The 22,454-nt window shown below is 44.9% G+C and overlaps 1 protein-coding gene across 1 annotated transcript; it reads left to right on the top strand.

Annotated features, from left to right (window-relative positions):
* Positions 1–6,133: 6,133 nt before the first annotated feature.
* Positions 6,134–20,896, top strand: LOC142803009 (neprilysin-1-like). The gene is made up of 10 exons (XM_075888106.1): positions 6,134–6,379; positions 6,581–6,679; positions 6,978–7,055; positions 8,239–8,351; positions 15,777–15,844; positions 16,067–16,197; positions 16,432–16,497; positions 16,687–16,794; positions 17,734–17,810; positions 20,797–20,896. Exons 1-10 carry the CDS (start codon positions 6,134–6,136, stop codon positions 20,894–20,896), a joined length of 1,086 nt encoding a protein of 361 aa, XP_075744221.1.
* The last annotated feature ends 1,558 nt before the right edge of the window (positions 20,897–22,454 follow it).

Below are 22,454 nucleotides of genomic sequence, written 5' to 3'. Positions count from 1 at the left end.
CACCAGTCATATACTTTCATCATCCATTGACGTCACTTAACACCAAATTTGGTATATGTGGAGCTAGCAAAATGGCTGTGAGAACGTCATGAAGGGCCCAATATACTCCAACAAAGCGTTGACGCGCGCGCACACTGGGCACAGCGACGCTACGTTAGCGAAACGCGAACACTCTATAGTCTGACGCCAGGCGCGACCGGCGTGGCTCGACGGCAGCCGGTTTGGATTGCGACATGCCGATGCGTTACCCACACAACACTGCGTCTCCCTCTTTACGTGACGGAGGGACGCCGAACGCGCTGAAACGCGCATGCATCCCAGCAACGTAGCGCGGCACGAGCCTGCGAGTATATGGCAGGACAGGCGCCTGGCGTCTCAACGCTGGCGTGACGTGTCGAAATAAACGCCGGTGAGCACGCACACCGCGTCACGTCGGAAAGTATTGGCGCCTTGATTGTGCATGTAGTCATGTTCTTCCATGACACAAATCTCATGATTATCATGTTTGCACCTGTCACATACATTCGCCATTCATTGACGTACGTATTACCAAAGTGGCTTGTGTGAAGCTAGCGAAACGGCCGCGAGCGCATCATAAAGTGACATGTAGTCATGTAGTTACATGACACCCATGTCGTGATTATCATGTTTGTGGGTGTCCTTTACCCATGTCGTTCATTCCCGTCATGTAATACCGAGTTTGGTACATGTGAAGCTAGTGAAACGGCCGCGAACTCATCATGAGCATAGCATGCAGTCATGTTGTTACATGACACACATCTGATGTTTATCATGTTTGCACCAGTATCATACCTTCGTCATCCATTCACGTCCAATAATATCAAATTTGCTATATGTGACGCTAGCGAAGCGGCCGCGAAAGCATCATGAGCTTGGCATATAGTCCTGTTGTTACATGACACGCATTTCATGATTTTCAAGGTAGGGTCTTTCGCTTGTGTTGGCCATGCAATCATGTCATACCAAACTAGTTTTGCATTATGTCATGCGAACGAAACCACCGAAAAAGCTGCAGGATGGTTAAATATAAATCATGACATTCATGGCATCCATGTCATGATTTACCTGTTATGACTAGTCAAATATGTTCTGCATACAGTCATGTTATGCCATGCCAAGTTTGGTTATTGAAACGGCCAGGAGAGCTAAATCTCGTAGGTGGCTAGATAGATAGACAGATAGATAGATAGATAGATAGATAGATAGATAGATAGATAGATAGATAGATAGATAGATAGATACGCTCAAAGTCGCCGAAGTTCGCTAAGAAATGCTTCGCATCCAATATAAGTGGAGGGTGTGGTATGCCTACGGAGATATGCAGAGTGGGTCACAAAAGAATGTTGCAGTGCAAAACAAGCCGTAGATATTGTCGGCCATATATTTCGCCCACCTACAGCAACCACCATTTTGCCATTGCGGCTACTGTCATTTACTTTTGTGACATGATGTGCTGAAAGGAGCTGAGCCCTCATGTTCTACAGAAGTTTCAGCCGCTGCAAATAATTCAACTACAGCGCCAAGCCGAACAAAGCTAAATTATATCAATTTCACGCGCAGCCGACCACAGAAGAGTAATATTCGCCGTAATGCAAACGATCGCACATATACCTCCTCAATCGTTACGTTACGGCTCGTGAGCATCAGTGTTCTCCGACTCTCGAACTGCTCACGCGTTTGTAAAAGTATTCAATCATCAACTACGTGCTCGACCAAATGGGCTAAAATTTCTGAAGCCTATTCTTGGATTCTCGTTGATTAACCTAAAAGCACGGGTCAACGTCATTATTTGTGAGCTAAAAAGAAGTGCTTTCCGCACGCTAAAGAACGAGAAAAATTCAAGTAAAAGAAGAAACAGGAATATTTGGTTCAAATCAGAATCAAGACTGAAAGATGGGCTAGTTGGTGATACACACGCCTTTCCGAGTGGTAAACTGGTGTTCTGCGACACAGTAAAATAACGGATCAAGGCTGCCTGTAAAAAACAAAACTGAAAGGCCACCATATGAATTCGATATAATGTGTATAATGCATTACAGAACCACACAATCGTGACAGGCGTTAAAACATTTGCATTGTTTAAAGGCCGACACTTTACGAAGCGCTGAGAAGCATTTCATCATCACCAGTAACAACATGAAAAGAGCGCGCCGCTGCGTTGTCTCACATGTTGGCTTACAGAAGTGCAGTGGACCCTTCATGGATTCAGAAAAAAAAATGGCAGCATATCCACGGAGTGAATCATGGATAGTGGGGCGAAGCATCCTTCCGACCATTCGTTCTTGCTTCCGTCCATCCATGCGTGCGTCTGTGTGACCGCCTGTGCGTCCATCCGCCCGTCTGTGCGTACGTCTGTTCGTGCGTCCGCACGTTCATTTGCTTGTCCGTCCATGCTTTCGTCCAGGCATCCGCTCCTGCGTCCGTCCATGCATCTGTCTGTGTGTCCGTTCGTCCACCTATTCAACACTCCAAATACCACCATCTCGCATCTTCTCATCATATATTCCTCATATAGAAGCACCACCATCCAGCAGACATTCCAAGAACTGAACGAGAGGACGCACACGCACACTATCTTACGGCTTGCGCTTCGTGTCTACTTCCCACCTTTAACCACCTCGAGTTCATGGTATATACTAGTTCACTGTATTCATGGCAGTGCGGCCCAACGCTCGCTAAACCTTTTAACACCTAGGAGGTTACGCCCAGCGAGTACAACGTAGCGACCCTTTCTTGTCTTCTGTGCGTTGTTGAACAATAAAAAATTCCCAGCGTGCGCGTTAACTAAAAGCCGATTTCTGCTGTCTCTCATTCCCCCTTAGCAGCCATTGGCATGTACATTAAGCACTATCTTTTAGTGTTCAATAACGGACAGCAGAGTTCTCTCACCGGCACCACCTTGGAGGTCAAAATGTTTTACTTGTTACGCACTACTACAACGGCTTCGAGGGACGAACGGGTGCCGCTATGAGGAGATTCGCTCCTAAAAAAGCCTCGCCTCCTCGAACGGAATCGTAAGGAATTGTGAATGCATTTTTGCGCGGAGAGAGGGTACCCTAGCCATCCGGCATTCACCTTCACCGACTTCTGCCATCGACTTGAGAGCCGGCCAGCCAATGAATAGTCGAGAGTGAGTTGAGCGGACGGGAGAGTGGCACGCCAGCGTTCTTGGCTCGGTGTTGGGGTTTCACAGTGGCGTCTCGAGCACGCATTTTCAGATGTTCCTGAGAGACGCCCCGCCAGCAAACGTTCCAGAGTAAGGCGTACATAAGAGAGAGAGAAAATGGCGAGAAAAGTGGTGAGGCACAGCACCTACCTTCTTCTACACGTACTCGCATCACATGCTCCGTTTGCTAGAGAGGATAAGCGCGCGCGCCTGAAGCAGTTGCTATGACCAAGGTTGTGAGAGCGGAGAGGTAACACCTGCTGGTGCGCGAACAACGCCGGTTGCCTTCATAAACCGATTAAGAAATGCCTTCGCATTAAAAAAAACGCCGTAATAGACATTTGGCCCCTGTAGGTATAGTAGGCATTTTCAATTCGAAACGACCAATGTTACTTGCAGAAGCGTCAGATTCTTTTCGGCAGGATAACATATTCACACAGAACCGAAGAAAGGCTAGCCATTGAGAAAGCAGTGCGCATGGGGTCCTATTACGCTATCGCATTCAATTTTTGAAGGCGAACCTCAAGCATCGGCTGAGGTTTTTAAATGTCAGGCATTTTCTAGTCAATGTAAGCCACTTTGACTGCTCCTTTTGCTGGGAGTTGTCTCTCGTCATTGCGACGGTGTGTATGCTAGTGCTCATTGCTCCCCCTTGAGGCGCAGCTGTGCTCTTCGTTTCAAGAGCGCTCACTAGATGGCGCGCCACCGCTCAGGCGACGCTCACTCCACTCTCGGCGCGTGCTCTAGTTTCATAAGAGACGGCTAGGCAGCCACGCCTATATACAGCACTCGCTCTCGGCGCGCTTCCTTTTTCTTTCGCCGGACATCACTCAGTGTTCGTCAGTACTACTACCTCTGTGAGGAACGCAGAAGCCAAGGTGGCGGCGCGGAGATCTCCCAATGCGGCTGCAGCATGGGCTCGCCGTCCGTACCCTTCTCGAACTTTTCACTAATTCCTATCATTCAGGATCTCTGGATAAGTACTTTAGAGATCACTTAGCCATCCTAATAAAAACAAAACGTTCCTAAGAGCTTATGTGATCCATAAATAAGCTCTTGGACAAAATGTATATATTGCATCAGTATTTAAACATCTGTATTAGGACATTATTGTGGAAATAATAAACATTGTGTATATAACGTGTATATAGAATCACACCACAGCAGCTCTCGTGCTACGTCTTTATATAATGATGATATAACATATAAACCGAGGATTCACAGTTTACCGGGCATAACATCTGGAGCAAGCTCCTTAATCATCATTCACTTCGTGGATATGCGGAAGATGTTTTTGTTAGACGCAATATTAAAGATCAAACAGCTAATGATTTCAAGATAACTATAAGACATCTTATTAGTAGAAATTCCAATGGAAGTAATAAAAAAAGAAATAGACAAAATGTTAACTGGCCGCTGACATGGAGCAAACCTGCAATATCCGGACAACGCATCCGATGCTTTACCAACTGAACTAAACCACCAGTCACCCACCCGCAACTAAACGTGTGTGTGCCGGTCAGCGCCACTGGATTGCCATGAAGGCCAGTGCGGAGCTTGTTTTTTTTTCACCCGGCAGTACGCAACGATTTCTCCTGTTGCAACCGTAAACATATATCGACGGCCGTGTTCATAAAAAAATTGCCCGCAGCTTCCCTCGGGGGAACACTGAGGAGGATGCGGAAGCATGTAATTGGTTAACGGGTGTTAAATTGCGACTTACTTGGGTCGATGGCTAAATTGGTTAACGTGGTTGTGAAATGGGGTGTTAAATGAGTGAACACGTACGGCACGTATGCGAAAGGGCGGTGTTTTATTTATTGCGACGAACCAACGGACGAGCGGCAACTGAGCGAGCGAGCGCCGACCTTGAGTATATATACAGCGCGACGGTGCATGCGCTGTCAGCTGTCGAATGTTCTCGAAGGAGAAGCGCGCGCGCGGCACAGATGGCGACGGCGCGACGGCGCATGCGCTGTCAGCTGTCGAATGTTCTCGAAGGAGAAGCGCGCGCGGCACAGATGGTGGGCGACGGCGCGACGGCGCATGCGCGCGCTTCAGCTGTCGAATGTTCGAGAAGCGGTGCGGACGGCGCGGACGGCGCACTACAAGGCGCGAGTATAAGATGCTTCCGCATCTAATATGTTGAACGATTTTGAGTACTTCGTACTCAACTATGGGAGAGCACTGAGCCGTCCCGCTAAAACAGTTTAGTGGCTGGTAACAGAGTTAGACACATGCCTGAATACACAGGCATGGTTCAGTGTGCACCGACGCTCGCGTAGGTTTTAAATAGCTAACTTTACCGTACAAGCTCATGTTTGTGTTACTGGTTTCCGTACCAATACTTTACCTTCCTGGTGCATTTAATGTGAAACTTTGACCGTTTTAACTCGGACACATGTATGCTTTTAAAGTGCAACAAATAACCTTATACTTGATGAACGCGTGAATATTGCAGTAGCAGAGAACGAGTGATTATTGTATCAGACGTAATGAATTAGCTCAACTAAGGCGGTGCGGACGGCGCGGACGGCGCGGACGGCGCACTACAAGGCGCGAGTATAAGATGCTTCCGCATCTAAAAGATGCGAACATGCTCAAACCATGACAGTGACATGAACTTCACCATTTTCCTATTGATACAGCATGCAGAAAATATTTGCCTCTTGGTCGCAACGGAGAGAGGCACCTAGCGCTAACATTTTGGAACAAGAACACTCTGAATGTATACTGTGAACTGAGTGTACTATGAAGCGGAACTCGACACACAAACACACATACTCGCGCGCGCACGAGATGTGTATGGGACAAGACGAACACAACGTAGAAAAGCCACCGACATTGTATAATTAAGTGCTATCGCTATAGCGCGTGAAACCTTTCTTTAAGTAAACATCTTCGGCCAATCACTGCCACTGGTGCTGTCACGCCTCGATTATCCTTATGTGTGACCGCAGCTCGGCGGTGGCCAACTACTTGAGCTGGCGCATCGTGCAAGTGATGGGCCAGTACGCGACCGAGCGGTTCCGGTGGGCAAGGTTCCGCTTCGACCGGTACAGGTACCTGCTCCAGGACGTGGGCGAGATTCCGCGAGCGTGCGTGCGCCTCACGTCACGACTACTGCACTTCGCCGTGGGCCGGCTCTACTTCAACCGGCACATCTCGCGGCCGGCCGAGCGGTACAGGAAAGTACGTGCACGAATTTCGGACAATCTAAGACAACATATGGCTTACGCACGTTCATTATCCCACTGTAATATCGCACTGCGGAGCTCGTGTATTCATCCTCATTCATAAAAGGCATGTATCGCTTATTGCGCTGAATTGAAGCTTGTCTACAAGGTTTACCAAGATCAGTTCCACGACCCTGACCATTGTGCTCGTTCGCAGCTGTACGACATGGCCGAAGAGCTGCGGGACGCGTTTGCTGTCCTCATTGACCTCAACACCTGGATGGACTCGGACACCAAGGAGAGGGCGAGGCAGAAGGTGCGCCCGCTGCGAACACTTTTCATCATGATTGTTATAACATCAGGTACGCGAAGGCGAGCACTGCAATGAACACAGAGATAAACGCACCCGAATCATCGTCGGGGCTGCGCAGATGGCACTCATGCAGGAGGAAGCCTTCTTTTATTCTATCCGACGAGGAATTAAGAGCTCTGAAAAGTATAGGCACGTAGAACAAGTGACATTTTTTTCAGTTTTTCTTTTATGTTTCTCCAGTTTCTTTTTTGGTATGTGTTTTTTGCTTATGTTTTTTTCTTGCTCGTATTTTTTCGTCCAGCTGCATCACCTGCAGATGAACATCGGCTTCCCGCCCTGGATAAAGAGCGACCGGGACCTGGACGAGTACTACAAGGACGTAAGTGCATGAATGCTGTGCTCCGAATATGAGAGCGTAAACATGTGGAGATTAACGAGACTCGTGTTCCTGACCAGCTGCATAATAATATTATCCCTTAGCTGCGACGCCCACAGGCAGACAAAATTGATAAGTAGAGTTCAGTAAACACTTTTACTTTGTCACTGCATTCGCAATACTTGCAAATAATATTTAAATCGTCATAAGGCCAACTACGAACTATAGTAGTAAGCGTGTTTGGTTTTGGTTGAGAAGATTTACGCTGAGCTCTTGGGATGGTATGAGATCGGGGGATCAGGATAAGGAAAAACCTGTTTTATTTAGAAGGGCAGTAACACTGAAGAGTCATTGCCCACAATCTCGCTCCTTAAAGCGGACGTGAAAAGCTTTTTAGGTAACCATAGAATGAAATTACTAGAAGAGCGTATTGCTTCAGAAATTCAACAGCACATACATTTCAAGAATCCGCCCAGCATGAGCGGAGTTACAAACTTTTTTCCCACGCTGCAATCGCATTCTCTCTTTACCCGTCCCAATGGAGACACTGGAAGGTGATATGAAGAGATTCCAAGGGAAAAAAAATTACGCCACGCGCGCCTTGTAACCTCGAGTCATTTTTTCTTCAAATGAGCGGTTTTTTTAAGTGTGATCGCACGCGCACGCGTAGACAAGTCACGGCCTCCCGCAGTGATCTCTGTAACGGCTGAGTGCGCCATGTTCAAATCAGCCAATGGCTGACAGATGACCTTCTATGAGTGAGTTTCGAACGTCTTACGTCATTTTTAGGGAAGGGTAAGTAATATTTAGTGATCCTTGATAATGTATTGTGAATTGTAGGCCATGTGCTGCACTATAACATTCGCTCTCGTGTTCACGGGAGTGCATCCTACAGATCGGCAGCGTTTTCTGACCATGCTTAAAAAGTGCGGCAGGACCTCTTCAGCTCATCTGGAAGAAGCCCGCAATAATATCATCCTCGCACATGCCCCAATATTTTCTTGAAACCCTGTCTTAACGGTAAAGCACAGCACGTATGCTGGCATCACAACATGAACATGGACGCGTGTTTCAGGTGTGGAGTAGTGGGCAGCGTGTCTGGCTCAGAATGGACATGGACGCAAAGCATGTTTTCTGACGGTGGTATCCCTTACTTTTCTTTGACCTCACTGAACAATAAACGCAGGTTCCGGACTTGCGCAAGGAGGAGTTCTTCGTCGGCCTCCTGCGCAAGCTCAAGATTTACAACCGCATCATGTACGCCCGATTGCGCCGCTTCAAGAAAGCCGAGGACTTTGGGTGACTGTAAAGTGCGCCTGTGTCACGCTGTTCCTTCGAGTTCTTGTCAAACATTCTACTTTACAGTGCGACAAAGCTCATTCATACCCGATTTTGCCGTAGAATACTGGAAAAGGGTTTATGATTGTCGTGTGGGCATGGTGCTCTGCGGATGTTCGTCAGTGCTCGGATAGAGTATGCGCGCGCGAATGGGCCTTGTTGTAAATTTTGAGCACGCACGCTCCTGATGCCAGGCAATCGTATTTAAAAACGTCGTGTAAATAGTAACCATGATTTGAAGGCTGAATACAATGCTTCGAAAAAAGTGAGAGTGAATTTCTGAGAGGGCATTTGATCATTTTCTTTTTTCAATAAATATACTAATAGTTAAACTGGCGCGTCAGTTTACGGCAGCAAGTGCTGCAAGGTAAAATGCAAGCGAGCCTTTTGCGTTCAGCTGATCACTTTCGTAGAGAAAGTCACTTGAGGACCTAGACAAACCAAGAATGGATAATAATGCATAGACGCAGGTTGCCCCAAACATCAGATGTTTTGATAAGTCTAGCTGATTAGGAACATTGCCAAACAAAAGTAAACGCTGGGCAGTGAGCAGAGCATTATTACAGCATCGATCTTGCTGGCATTAAGCAACAGTTATTAAAGCACGTATTACATTCGATGTAATGAAAAATACTGTTTCACGCAAAACGCAAAATTACGCCACGATTTCTTCGCAGGTGGATCCCGCCTTACCCATCCAGCATGATACATTACAGCCTACTGGGAAACTATATGCGTATGTGTCACCATCTGACCCTTTAAGCTTCAAGTTCTCGAACTCCTTCGGCGTCGCGTGAAATCATTGTCGTGTACAAAGCGCTACGCCTAAATATGGTCCGTTTTATTCTTTTCTTCTAGTTCTCCCAATCGACTACATTCAGTACCCGTTTTTTCTACTGGACATGACACCGTAAGTTGGTTATACGCTTAATATTTTCGGATTTTACGGTGTTATTTTTTGAAGATTACTTTCGCACTCTAAAACGGTACATGTGTATAGCAACCCTCTACCACAGCTCTGCAGTGGGCCAGGTTTTACCATTTTATTGCATGAAGCTTTCAAAAATTTTGTAGCAAGTTCGGATGCAGCCCGTCATTGCAGCAACCGGTCACGAGGATCAAGCCTATGAATAATGTCCCCATGGGATCAGTGGCGAATCGTTTGAACAATAAATATCACACGGGACAACGTTTCGACTGGACCTTGTCTTCGTCAGAGCAGCTACCTTCCTTTGCAGACTTTCCTGTGGTTGTTATTTCGAAAAGCCTCACTGCTCTCTCATCAGATAAGCCATCTGGTTGAAACGTCAACACCAGCGACACAGCCTGTGCCCCGAATAAAGTCTTAAATATACACTATCTTGAACTTCTGCGTTGTGTGGAATTCCACACTAAAGGAATAACCTATTCGGTATATTGATTACAAGTACAGTCAGACCTGCGCGTGCCGAACTCGAAGATGAAGCTTGAATTCAATATATCGGGAAATTGGAAATTACAACTACGATGAAATAATGAAGGTGCCTTTTCATTGGGCACCTCGCAAGCCATATAAATGTACGTCACTGCCTATTGATATGGTAAAAAGGATGTTCTTTCATCATCACGTGGACTTATTTATTTATTTACTTTTTTATTTATTTGTGGGAATGCGGGCTTACACACCAGGAATAGCTATAAGTGGCAAAATTTCGACCAACTGAATCGGCACCGCGATATTCCCGAGCGCAGCTGTGCGTGCTCGACGGGTGGCGGAAGCATCTAGCTTGCCGTGTCCTAATGTCAGCCATGTTTTTCATTACTCAGCGTGATTCTTGAGATAAGCAGCGACGATGTGAGTCTTTTTTTTGATTGATTGATATGTGGGGTTTAACGTCCCAAAACCACGATATGATTATGAGAGACGCCGTAATGAAGGGCTCCGGAAATTTAGACCACCTGGGGTTCTTTAACGTGCACCCAAATCTGAGCACATCTCTCTTTTTTTTGAATTCGACCAAACTTAGTATCGCGAGCTTTAAAAACAACTTATCTTAGTTTGCGTCATCCACCACGTTAACAAACAAGTGGAAAAATATCCGAGGAGCCCGCATCACAGGCCACTGGTGCGACGACGGGGTTCACCGCGGTATAGACCACAGGTCATGGCAGGGCGTGATGAATGTTTCTGCTCTGCGCAACGTTTTTTTGTCATACCGCTCAGTGTGTTAAATGAATTCGAAAAATTACCTTTCCGCGAGGTTAAGTCGAAATTTTGTTCGGTAAATAAGGAAACTTCTTGAGGCATTTACAAGTGCGCAATGTTTGAAGCTATTTTTGTTTGTTTGATTGAGTCGCGTAGGTTATAGCATGCCTTGCCTTGAAGCATTCTCATTAGTCGAAAATATTTTTATGTATGAAGAATCATGCTATCTCCTGGTGTTCCATATAGTCAGATGCTGTAGTTCCTTATATTTTGTCCTGTTTTTTTTCTTCCTCACTGCGCTAGCAAAAGTTGGCACGAAGTTCCGCAAAGTTAAAGGTTGGGCTAGTTGAGGACAGTTCAGTTTGACATGTGAAACAGCTTCTTTTTGTGCCTTGTTTCATGCGCTGCTTCTCACATTAAGATGAATCGGCCGAAAATTTCATTGTAAGTGCGAGAAACAAAAACGAAGTATGTCTATTCACAAATGCGACCACGCTGCGATCACTATCGTTCATTCGGTCTTAAGTTCACTTCATCTGCACGGCTTCGGACAGAGTGGACGAGCAGCACCAGTTACAGTTGTAATGGTGTTGTCTATGCCAATGAATTTATTGCTATAGCCATCTGTAGACGTGGAAACTTCACTTCACTTTATTTTCCCTAAAGACCTCGCAGGGAGGTATTACATAAGGGGTGGGGTTAACATAATAGTGGCTACATACAAAACTGTGGTTACATACATTTACAAGATAGTGACTACAATGCACGTACAGTATAGTGACTACAATACACTTATTGAGACATACCAAGTTTCATTTTTTCGGAAAATGAGGATAAGCAGATAGTTTCGACGATATTGCGGGGCATGCCGTTCCAGTCAGCTGATGATCGACAAAAAAAAAAAAGATTCAGAAAAAGTCGTAGTGTGGCTTCGGGGACGAGCAACTTGTAAATTGTGCCCTGTGCGCAGAGATGTGCGCGGTGGCGGGGCCAGAATCTATGGGGCATGATGAAGTGAGCTGTAAAAAAACTCGTGAAAAAGTATTATTGAATCGATGCGGCACCGGAACGATAGCGTGTTCAAGCCAGACTGAATTTTTTGTTGTGATACGCTAGTACAATAGGAATAAGATGATTGAATGAACCTTACTGCGCGGTTCTGAATGGTTTCTAGGGCATTGATAAGGTATGTTTGATGAGGTGACCAAATTGGAGAAGCGTATTCTAGTGTCGGGAGTACGAGGGACTTATATGCTAGAAGTTTTACATGACGTGGTGCATGGCGGAGATGGCGTTTTAGAAATCCAAGGGTTTGGTTGGCTGAGGCCGTAACGCGTGTTATATGAGGTGACCAATTTAAGTTATGTGAAAGGGTGATACCAAGGTACCTAAATGTACCTTATCTTTCTAATGAAGTGTTAGCAATAGTGTAGGGTGTGCATAATGGCTGTAGGCGGCGAGTAAAACTTATTACCTTGCATATGTTGGGGTACAGGGTCATCAACCATTCGCTGCACCAATCTTGAACATTGTTAAGATCGTCTTGTAAAAGAGAGCGATCGGCATTCTTAGTGATTGGATGGTAGATGACACAATCGTCAGCGAAAATTCGAATTTGAGAGGCAACATGCAGAGGGAGGTCATTAATATAAATAAGGAATAGCAGTGGACCCAAGACGCTACCTTGCGGGACGCCATATGTTACTGGGGGTGCCCGGAAATGGAATTATTGACATGTACTGACTGCGATCGGCTAGTAAGAAATTCATTAATCCAATGAAAAGGGATGCAAGTTCAACTGTGAGAGTTTACGTAATGGCCGTTGGTGGGATAACTTATCAAATGCTTTTGCATAACCAAGAAAAATGGCATCGACCTGTTTGTTAGTATTGAGGTTGGTATGTAAGTCATGGATGAACATGGCAAGTTGCGTTTCACATGAGAGGCCCTTGCGGAATCCATGTTGAGATGTGTGAAAAAAGTTGTTGGTGTCAAGAAACTGCATGATATGTGTGTAGATGACGTGCTCCATTATTTTGCAGGGTACACTGGTCAGGGAAATTGGTCGGTAGTTAAGAGGAGATGTTTTGATGCCCGATATATAAATTGGAACGATCTGCGCTTCTTTCCAGGCGAGAGGGATGCTACCGGAAGAGACTGCGTGGAGATTAATCTGAGATAGGCTGCGCAGATGTTCTTGGCGTTATTTAACACTTTCGGATTGATATCATCTGCCCCAGATGCCGATGAAAATTTAAGCTTTTCAATTATGGCTATTATTCCTTCCTCGCTGAAATCGATTGCTGACATAACATCCTGGACAGGGGGGTGGGGGTACAGGTAGAGGAACATCAGGTTCAGTGATGAATACAGATGAAAAAGCAAGATTAAATACCTCGGCACATTCTTGTTCAGGAATCATAATGTCCTTATGGTCGGTAATGATAACAGCAGAAGGTGGCTTGGATTCAGAATTTGCCAGAATTTTTTTTGGATTGCTTTCCAGTACAAAAGGTAAGGTATCATAAAAGAAGGAGTGCTTGTCACGACGCATAGCTGATAAGTAAACTTTCTCAGCTACGTAATAATTTTCCCAAGCCACAGCACAATTTTTTTCCTTGCCAAGCGGAAAAGGCGTTTTATCTTATTTTCTAGAAATTTCAATTTCCTGGTAAACCAAGGTTTGTTGTGGTTGGCTTGTACTGATATAACTGGGATATGGTTATTACCGTGTTCAGTAAACTTTTGTTGGAAGATCAACCAGTTTTCTTGTACTGTGTGGCAATAAAAATCGATGCAAAAAGTCGGGTAATAAGCGATAAGTTCGTTGTTTATGGCATCGTAGTTACCTTTATTATATAAGCGTATTGTTTTATTGCACGATTCTTGTCTTGGCAAGGTAAAGCTAAAGACTGCGTGGATTATTTTATGGTCGCTAATTTCACGAAGGTAACACATCGAAGAGAGGCTATTTGGGCTATAGGTTAGTATCAGATCTAAAACGCTGGCCGAATCCTGCCTGACGCGTGGTGGTTGCAACAAAAGCTGACTTAAATTGAAGTTTAAGCAATTGATTGATTTGTGGGGTTTAACGTCCCAAAACCACTATATGATTATGAGAGACGCCGTAGTGGAGGGCTCCGGAAATTTCGACTACCTGGGGTTCTTTAACGTGCACCGAAATCTGAGTACACGGGCCTACAACATCTCCGCCTCCATCGGAAATGCAGCCGCCACAGCCGGGATTTGATCCCGCGACCTGCGGGTCAGCAGCCGAGTACCTTAGCCACTAGACCACCGTGGCGGGGCGAAGTTTAAGCAAAGATTGAGGAACTCGTTGTCATTTTTGCTCGGTGACGAAGGCGGATTTCCAGCCCAGCTTATGAGAGGGAAGTTAAAATCCCCGAATAACAATACCTGAGCGTTAGTATATTTTGCCGCGAGCCGGTCCAGGACGCAGCTAAGCTTCTCAGTAAAGCGTGTATCTGTTCGTGGTGGGCGGTAGCATACACAAGATGGTGTGAGGAGGGGAGTGAAAGAGTAGCCATAATATTTCAAGGTCACTGGGCGTAGGAACAATGGTGCAAGGCAAGGTATTACTGACGGCAATGAGCACACCGCCGCCTCTAGAGTTCTGGCGATCTTTGCGAAAAAGCTGAAAACCGGGTAGGTCATCCATGACCTCAGTGTCAGATACATCAGCAGTAAGCCATGTTTCAGTAAATATTAACAAATTACATCCAGATGAGAGAACAATATTAGATACGATATCGCGTTTAGGAAGAAAACTCCGTATATTAGTAAAAATTGCCGAAATTATAGTGCTTGAGCGCATTGCTTTCCGGCGCTGAGATGGCTGGCGGTGATGTAGGAATTGCTATCTCATTTCTTTAACGCATTTCTCAGCGTCGTCGTACACGTACTTCGCGGATCCTATCAACAAGGTTTTATAATGTAGAAAAAAGGCGACAGCTTTTTGCTTTGCAAATGCAAGAAGGTGTTTCCTGGCATTTTGTACGGCGCGGGAGTAGTCCTGACCAATTGTGTAGTTACTGCCTTTTAACTTGCGCCCGTTAGACAAGATTTTTTTTTGCTTTTGTAGCGAGCAAAATTCGCAATTATGGGGTGGTTATGGTTAGTAGAGTGGTGGCCAAGTCGATGCGCACGCTCAGTATCCTCGGGAACTACGGGTAAGCCTAAGTGATCTGAGCAAAATCGAATAAGCTTTTCTTCTGTCAGTGGGGCAGATTCTGAGGCACCTGGGTCGGGACTACCGAAGAAGATTAGGTTGTTGCGGCGGGCTCGATTTTCTGCGTCATCGATCCGCGATTCTATGTCTGAGATTACACGGGTTGTCTCGGTGGCAGCAGATGTGATGGTTGCGACCTGTTGTTGCAGTGGTTCAATGTGTTGACAGTGGCTCTCAACGGTATTCATTCTTCTGCTAAGTTCTGCTATAGTACTGTTAGTTTCGGCAAGTTCACTTTTTAGACCCTTCAGTTCGGCTATTAGCTGCGATTGCCCTGCTGAGAGTTTTTTCAATTCAGCTAGTGTAGCGTTAGATTCCGGGCCGGGGTTAGTTTCAATGTCACCCGACAGTAAAAGAATGGTACGCGAGACATCGATACACTGCTCAATAATCGATAATAGACACTGGGGGCTCGGCAGCAGTACCAAAAACAAGTCGTTCGATCTCTTAGAGTAATGACTCAAAGGCTGACTAACCTGCATGTTGAAAAGTAGCAGTTTAGGCGACTGTCTCGTGGCCCAGCTGCCGAGCCCACAGGTGGGCGCGCCAAGGTGTTGTTCTCTTATAGTCGACGTGGCGATTGATGTTGCTGACGTAGGCTTCTCCCAGGTGGCAACGGTTGCAAAATCCGTGTCAGGTGGCGCTGGCAAAAGTGAAGGGGTGGTTAGCTTATCAGCTGGAAGAGCACTCGAGATGCGGCCAAAGAATGGTTGCACACAAGCAGAAGGTGCGTGCGAGATGGCCGTGGTAGCGGGCAGAGCTGCGCAGATCAATGCGACGGCAAAGACCTGCATGTTGAAAAGTAGCAGTTTAGGCGAATGTCTCGTGGCACAGCCGCCGAGCCAACCTAACTATGTGCACAATAACTATGTACACAGTATTGACATTTGTTTGTTGCTACAGTACACATGCTCGCAATGTAATTACCCATTATCAACCTTGCCCTGCACAGACCCATCAATTTTGGTGCCCTCGGAACCATTATGGGGCAGCAGCTGACATACGGCTTCGGAGAGCAAGGTGAGGCAACGAATTGATCCTTAAATGAAGAGCCACTAAATAAAAATACTAAATTGCTTAGCCTGATTTAGTACTATTCAGGAAAGATATTCCCGTTAGAGTCTAACAAAGACGGCGACTATACAGTGAAAACGAATGCGAAAGTGAAAAAATACCAGCTCTGATCAGTTTTCATGGCGTTGGTGATATCAAAGTACATTGTACCAAACTTTCGGCCCACAGGCGCCCTTTACGACGAGCACGGCAAGCTGGTGGATTGGTGGTCTCGCGAGACCCACCGCAAGTTCATCATCGGCGCCCGCTGTCTCTCCGAGCAGTACGACCAGTTCAACAACCCCATCACCGGAATGAAGGTATGCGCAATAGCGGATGCTGATCGGATGGTCCTCGAATGTTTGCGCCACGCTGTTTGTTTGGCCCAAGAGTGACTGATTGAACTTTTCATGTGATCCGAAACTTGGCTGTGCCGTGGTGTGTTTCGCTTCAATGTGTGTGTGTCTGGGATGTGCCAAATGCGCTGCGTGTGCGCGCAAGAACGCTTGCGTGTTGTTTGTATACGGTTTGTTCCTGGTCTTTTTCCACCTCAGTTGAGCGTCAACAACACTCTGGAGACGAGCATTGCCGACAATGCTGGCCTGCGACTCGCCTTCAAGGTATGTGTACCAGGAGGAGCCATGGTTGGGCAGGTGCTGACCTTCGTGTATGTCGAAATTTTTAAGTTTATGTGGTTGGCATGGGGCAGGGTTTAATCTCCTATTCTTCCACCTGGCCCGTAGGAGATTTGCGGACTTAAAAATAATTCATTCATCTAACCGCCTAATAAATTCCCCTTCCCGATACAGGCCTTCCGGGTGTACATGACCAAGTACGAGGAGCGCTACGGCATGTACTCCATACCTGGAATGGAGCCTTGGACCATGGAACAGGTCTTCTTCATCGCGTACGCCCTGGTGAGCATTGTCAACCTTTACAGCCAACAACTATTTTTGAGCTACACGAGAGCACACTACCTCCGGGCTCTTGTATGTGGGTGCAAGATAAGTCCTGCTGTTCTTGCAAGTTCATTTTTTACTAAACTATTCGAAAAAAAGAAACGCGCGCAGATTGTTCCGTGAACTCAATCGCTTCAACTTTCTTTCATTCTATGCACGATTACGCCCCGCTGCGGTGGTCTAGTGGCTAAGGTACTCGGCTGCTGACCCGCAGGACGCGGGTTCGAATCCCAGCTGCGGCGGCTGCATTTCCGATTGAGGCGGAAATGTTGTAGGCCCGTGTGCTCAGATTTGGGTGCAGGTTAAAAAACCCCAGCTGGTCTAAATTTCCGGAGCCCTCCACTACGGCGCCTCTCATAATCATATAGTGGTTTTGGGACGTTAAACCCCACATAATAATCAATCAATCTATGCACGATTACACATCATGATTGATGGCTTTTGTATTATTCGGACGAAAACGTGGGGCATAATTACGGTTTAAAAGCCTGTTCGCGTGTATTTATCCGGCATTTAATAGCAGTGAAACGTATAATCTTCCTTGTTTGCACACTTCGTATTCTCCTAGGTAATTATCACTAGTAATAATGAGTGATTCCTTTTAACTTTAAATAACTCTAAATAATAAACAACCACAAAATTTGTGTTCCAACTTGACCCTAAACGTATTATTGTAAAAATGGTGACAATGACACCACTGTTTGTCTTTCCGCTTGCATTCGTAGTTTTTACCGAAGTGAGCGCCTCCGCTCTCCCCCTCCCCAATAGTGTGTAAAGGTCAGTCGACTAATGAATCATTGTCCGATAGCTGAATTTCTTGCTTTTATGCCAGTCTAGATAGTATGAGACATCTTCAATTACGAACAACTTTTTTCACTCTTCATATTTTTACTGCAGTCGCGATGTGAGGTCTCCCGGAAGCGCTCCATGTACTTCTACCTGCGCCCCCGGGACCAGATACCCAACCGCTTCCGGTGAGTAGTCACGCGAGTCGAGTACACTGAGCATTTATTTCGCTCCCACGGTAAAATTCAACGACTTTTCTCGCGGGACTACAACAGTACACTTATGCTTGTTTTTTATAAAACTTTATCGCTGGCAGTCAACATGCAAACGCTTATATGCCCAACTCCACGACTACATTGTCCATATCAGTACTCACAAAGGTGAAGTGTCTTTTACGCATCACTTTTAGTTTTCTCACTGCCAGACGTTTGCGCACTCACAAATCACGTTGGTGTAAGATATTATGGCTGCATGACCGTCACGGCATGAATAGCCGTGATGATCATTCATAGGCAACATGCACGTAACACAAGTTGCCTGTCCATTTAGCGTTATCTTGTGCACATTGTTCGACGCAATAGCTGTTTATTAGACAGAGACAACTTTTAATCGCCAGTGTTTCTGCCCACCGATACTCCAATTAGGATTGTTTTTTCATCGTTATTGGCATATGTGGGCCTCCACGATCTGCTTCAGGCTTAGCACTTAGCGACGTCATGGCCCATAAGAAGTACACCGATATGCACATTCACACAGCACGAAGCTTAAGGTTGGCTTCAATAAGAACGAACTCTCCCCCACCTCCTAAGAACTACTAATTAAGGGGAGACACTGCTCTTGAAAGAGTTTTTTTATTTTTTGATTGATTTTGATGAAACTTGTCGAGCTTATGTATATGTGCGAGTTGATTTTAAATATGCAATTATTTTTCTTGTATAAGGTCTAGTTTGTAAATACAAAATGTTTCCTGTGGCTTTTGGGGAGCGAGATTGTTTTGAAACAAGAAGAGCTACAAAGTGACTTGACGTATCACAATATTCTGAAATAGGACTGTGTGCAATGGTACAAAAATGTATGTTCTAAATCAATTTGAACAAACGTTATGGTACGTTGAACACTTGTATGCGAGTTGATTTCAAGCTAGAATTTCACTGGCAAGTGTTCAACTTTGCTTAACATTTCTTCTAGCTGGTTTAGAACATTCACATTTTGTATTATTGAAATCAACTTTGATTCCAGATTATTTTGATATGCTCATGTACTTAGTAACTTTTTTTAGTTTAGACAAAAACCTGCTCTCCAAAAGGCACATGAATTATTTAGTATATTGAAAACTACATTTAACACAAGAAAAGTAATTGCAGATTTGAAATCTGCTCACATATATACATGCACTTGTCAAGTTTCATCAAAATTGATCTAGAAATAAAGGTTATTTAATTGCTGTGTCCCCCTGAACATTTGCATATTTCTATTTTTTATTTATTCAAGTACCCCACGGGCCTACTATAGGCGCGTTTTATGGGGGGGGGGACATAAATAAAATTTTTTTGCAGAGATTGAATAATTGTAGGTTAACACATTTATACGGTACACAAATTCATAAAACATCAAGGCAAGCAATACAACAACCAATACAACGTCGGATAAAGCACAATTGTTGGTGAAAGTTACATGGCTCTAAATACGTGAGCGATTCTGATTTAAACAAAGAAGGTTCAGTTATATTGCCAATTCTGGAAGCTAATACATTTTATTGTTTTACTGATAACGTTAATGGCAAATTTTTGTATTTTTCCAGACGGGTGAAAATAAGGTTGACTTTGAAAGCGTGATCGGTGCGACTAAAAGTAGGAGATGGCGGTAAAATATGCGTCCGGGCAAATGACGTGTTAAACAGATACAGGTGTGAAAAAACGTAATGTGGAAATTCGCTAGCGCACAGCAAGTGGCGGCATGCTCTGCTTTGCTTTCAAAAATGAAACACTTTGAAATCGCGAGTATGATGATAAGATGAATCGTGCTGTTTTATTATGAAATAAGACGGATTATGAAATCAGAATGATGCTTATAAAACCATAACAGAAGTTTTAAAGTGAAGACCAGTAAACTGTCTTGATAAATGAGCAAAACAATTCAATGTTTACATTGAAAAGTAAGACAGGATCCCTGTGACTAGATGGAATATGTGGTTACATGGACCAGCTGGTCATATTTTGCATTGTACTTGGGAACTTATGCAGTAAGAAGCTGCTTACGTATAAGAGATTCTGCGCATAGTATTATTGTACATGCATGTTTCCACATGTGCTGCGCCAAACGTTCGATGGTCTATGTTCATTGTCTATGTTCATGGTTTACGTTTTGTGGTCTATGTTCACCCATGTCCTCATTGCTTGTCATGCTTTAGAAAGGCTCGGGTTTACCTCAAGTGACAAACCCTTCTTTCTTCGGGGCCTGCTCTCATCCTTGAAATGAAATAAAATTCAACTGAATTGAACTAAGTGCCACCTAGCCAAGCACATCTAGACCCCGCCCTTTTTTCACATGGCCTCTGCACGTTATCTGCAAGGGCCACGCAGACATAAACACAAGGAAACTCGTCAAGTGCGCCCAAGTTAATTGGTTAGGTTTATCATATGGAACGCACCTTGACAATACGTACTACTAAATTTTGTTTGATATCAAAGTCAACTGAAGTGAACCAAGAGTCTTCGAAATACAAGTGGCTCCCGCTGTTAGAAACATATTAAGGTTGCCCAAAGGCTTTTTAAAAATATTGATTCCTAAAGTGAATTCGCCTAGGCCAGTCACAATGGAGTCTGTTTTTTTTTCACGCTGAAACAAATATACAGAAGGCGAATACGAATTAACGAATATACAAATGTCTTATATAAATGCACTCCTTTCATTTTCATGTAGTGTAGCAAAGTTCTAAAATGTAATTAGACATCTTGGACTTTCGGACATATTGGACAAGGGAACTTGGTTTAAAACTGTTGGGACTCATTCTTGCGTAATAACAGTAGGGTGATTAACACCAACAGCTGGAGGTGACCAAAAGGACTGTTCTAAACGACTTCTTGTGTTGAAAACCCCAGCTGTTGTTCGCCTGAAAAGAGCTACTTATATACGATTTCATATTCTCAAAGGTCGCACTCTTCTGCTTCGCAGGACCATCATCCCGCTGATGAATTTCGAGCGGTTCTCGGCCATCTTCAGCTGCAAGGTCGGCACCATCATGAACCCGGACCAGAAGTGCATTGTCTGGTAGCCGGACTTGGCCCTCCGCGTGGCATCCCGAGCAGCCGCACGCGCTGGCTAATACAAATAGCCTATAATAATTAGCATTTCACGATTCGCTTCTTTCTTCATCTTACTTCTACCAGTGAACGTGGCGTAAATCAGTGCATGGGTGCAATACTTGGAAGCCGTAAAAATATATTGCACGAGCTTAAAACGAGATAGTCTAAAGTTTGCGTTGGGCCTGGAAGCAAAATTCGCCAGGTTTCAGCAAAGGTGAACAGGCCCTGTTTTCTAACTGTAACACAGCCGCATTCTATACGAGCATATTTCGAGCAAGAGTTACCATATTTGTATATGAAAATAATTCGTACTGTCTTATCCATATGCCTTTTCGTGAATCCCTCTCAAGCACTGTTACTATGCGTGAACAATGTTGGCGATTGTGATATGCATAATCATAAAATCAATTCTTGATCTCAAAATAAATTGTTACCTAAGTGCACTCTCCCGTCTCTTTTTCCTTTCTTTTTGCATCTAGAAACTTGTCTGCAACGAAGTATTGCTGTCTGTTACTTTTGATCCTCAATGGTGCAAAGCTGGGTTCACGTATACCTCTGTGACGCATAACAGCGCAACAAGTGTGCACTTGTCAAGTTCGCAGGGTTATGATTGTATTTGTTTTGCAATGTTTCCTTGAGCTATTTTCCAATAAATAATTGACTGATGCTGTACTGGGCAATCTCTCTGGCGCCAACGTTGCAACTGTGGTCGTAAGGGCGGTAAGCTCTAGCAACTAGACAGAACTGTATATGTTAACATTTAAACACACGCAGGGTTTCTATTCAATAGAGGGGGGGGGGGACGAAGGCTCTTCGCACTGATCATCACCCTAGTAAGTCAATTTATTGGGCTGGCTTTGCGCCCTTCGATTTTTAGGTCGCCAGGTGGTTGGGGAGGGCGACTATTCTGCCCGCCTCGTACGCTCGCCCGCGTAATCGCCTTTTACCACCGTATTCGTTTCTCTTACCCGTTCCCCTTCCCCGGAGTAGACTAGGAAACACAGGCTACAAACTAGGTGAATTTCTTTGTCTTTCCCTTATCTTTCTCTCTTTCTCAAGCGTACTATTGTTCATGCCGACCTGAAAACAGCTCGTTTATTATCTGTACGAAGGCCTTTCTTTAATTAAGTCCACCTCGGTAGAACAGTGTTTGACAGCTGACCCGAAGGTCACTGGTTCGATGCCGGGGTCGGTGGTTGCATTTCGGTTGAGGCTAAGTGGTAGAAGCCCGTGTTCTGCACGATGTCAGTACACGATAGAGAACACCAGATGGTCCCTATTTCCGGAATCCTCCTATACGGTATCTATCATAATCACATCGTAGTTTTGGGACGTAAAAGCCTTTACATTATCATTATTATCACTATTCTCAATCCTGTAAATACAATTCTCTGTCTCTCTCTAGCCGTAAAAAGGTGTTTGCTTGACTCTCACTGTATTTTTTTTTGAAAGATTCATAAGCAAACAAACTCTTTTCAATGAAGAAATATACATATTGGAAAGTTTCCGCTAAGTGCCGCTAAGAGC

The sequence above is a fragment of the Rhipicephalus microplus genome, chromosome 3, assembly GCF_043290135.1.
Source record: "Rhipicephalus microplus isolate Deutch F79 chromosome 3, USDA_Rmic, whole genome shotgun sequence".
NCBI classification, from domain to species: Eukaryota; Metazoa; Arthropoda; class Arachnida; order Ixodida; family Ixodidae; genus Rhipicephalus; species Rhipicephalus microplus.
This window is presented reverse-complemented; position numbering and strand designations above follow the sequence as displayed.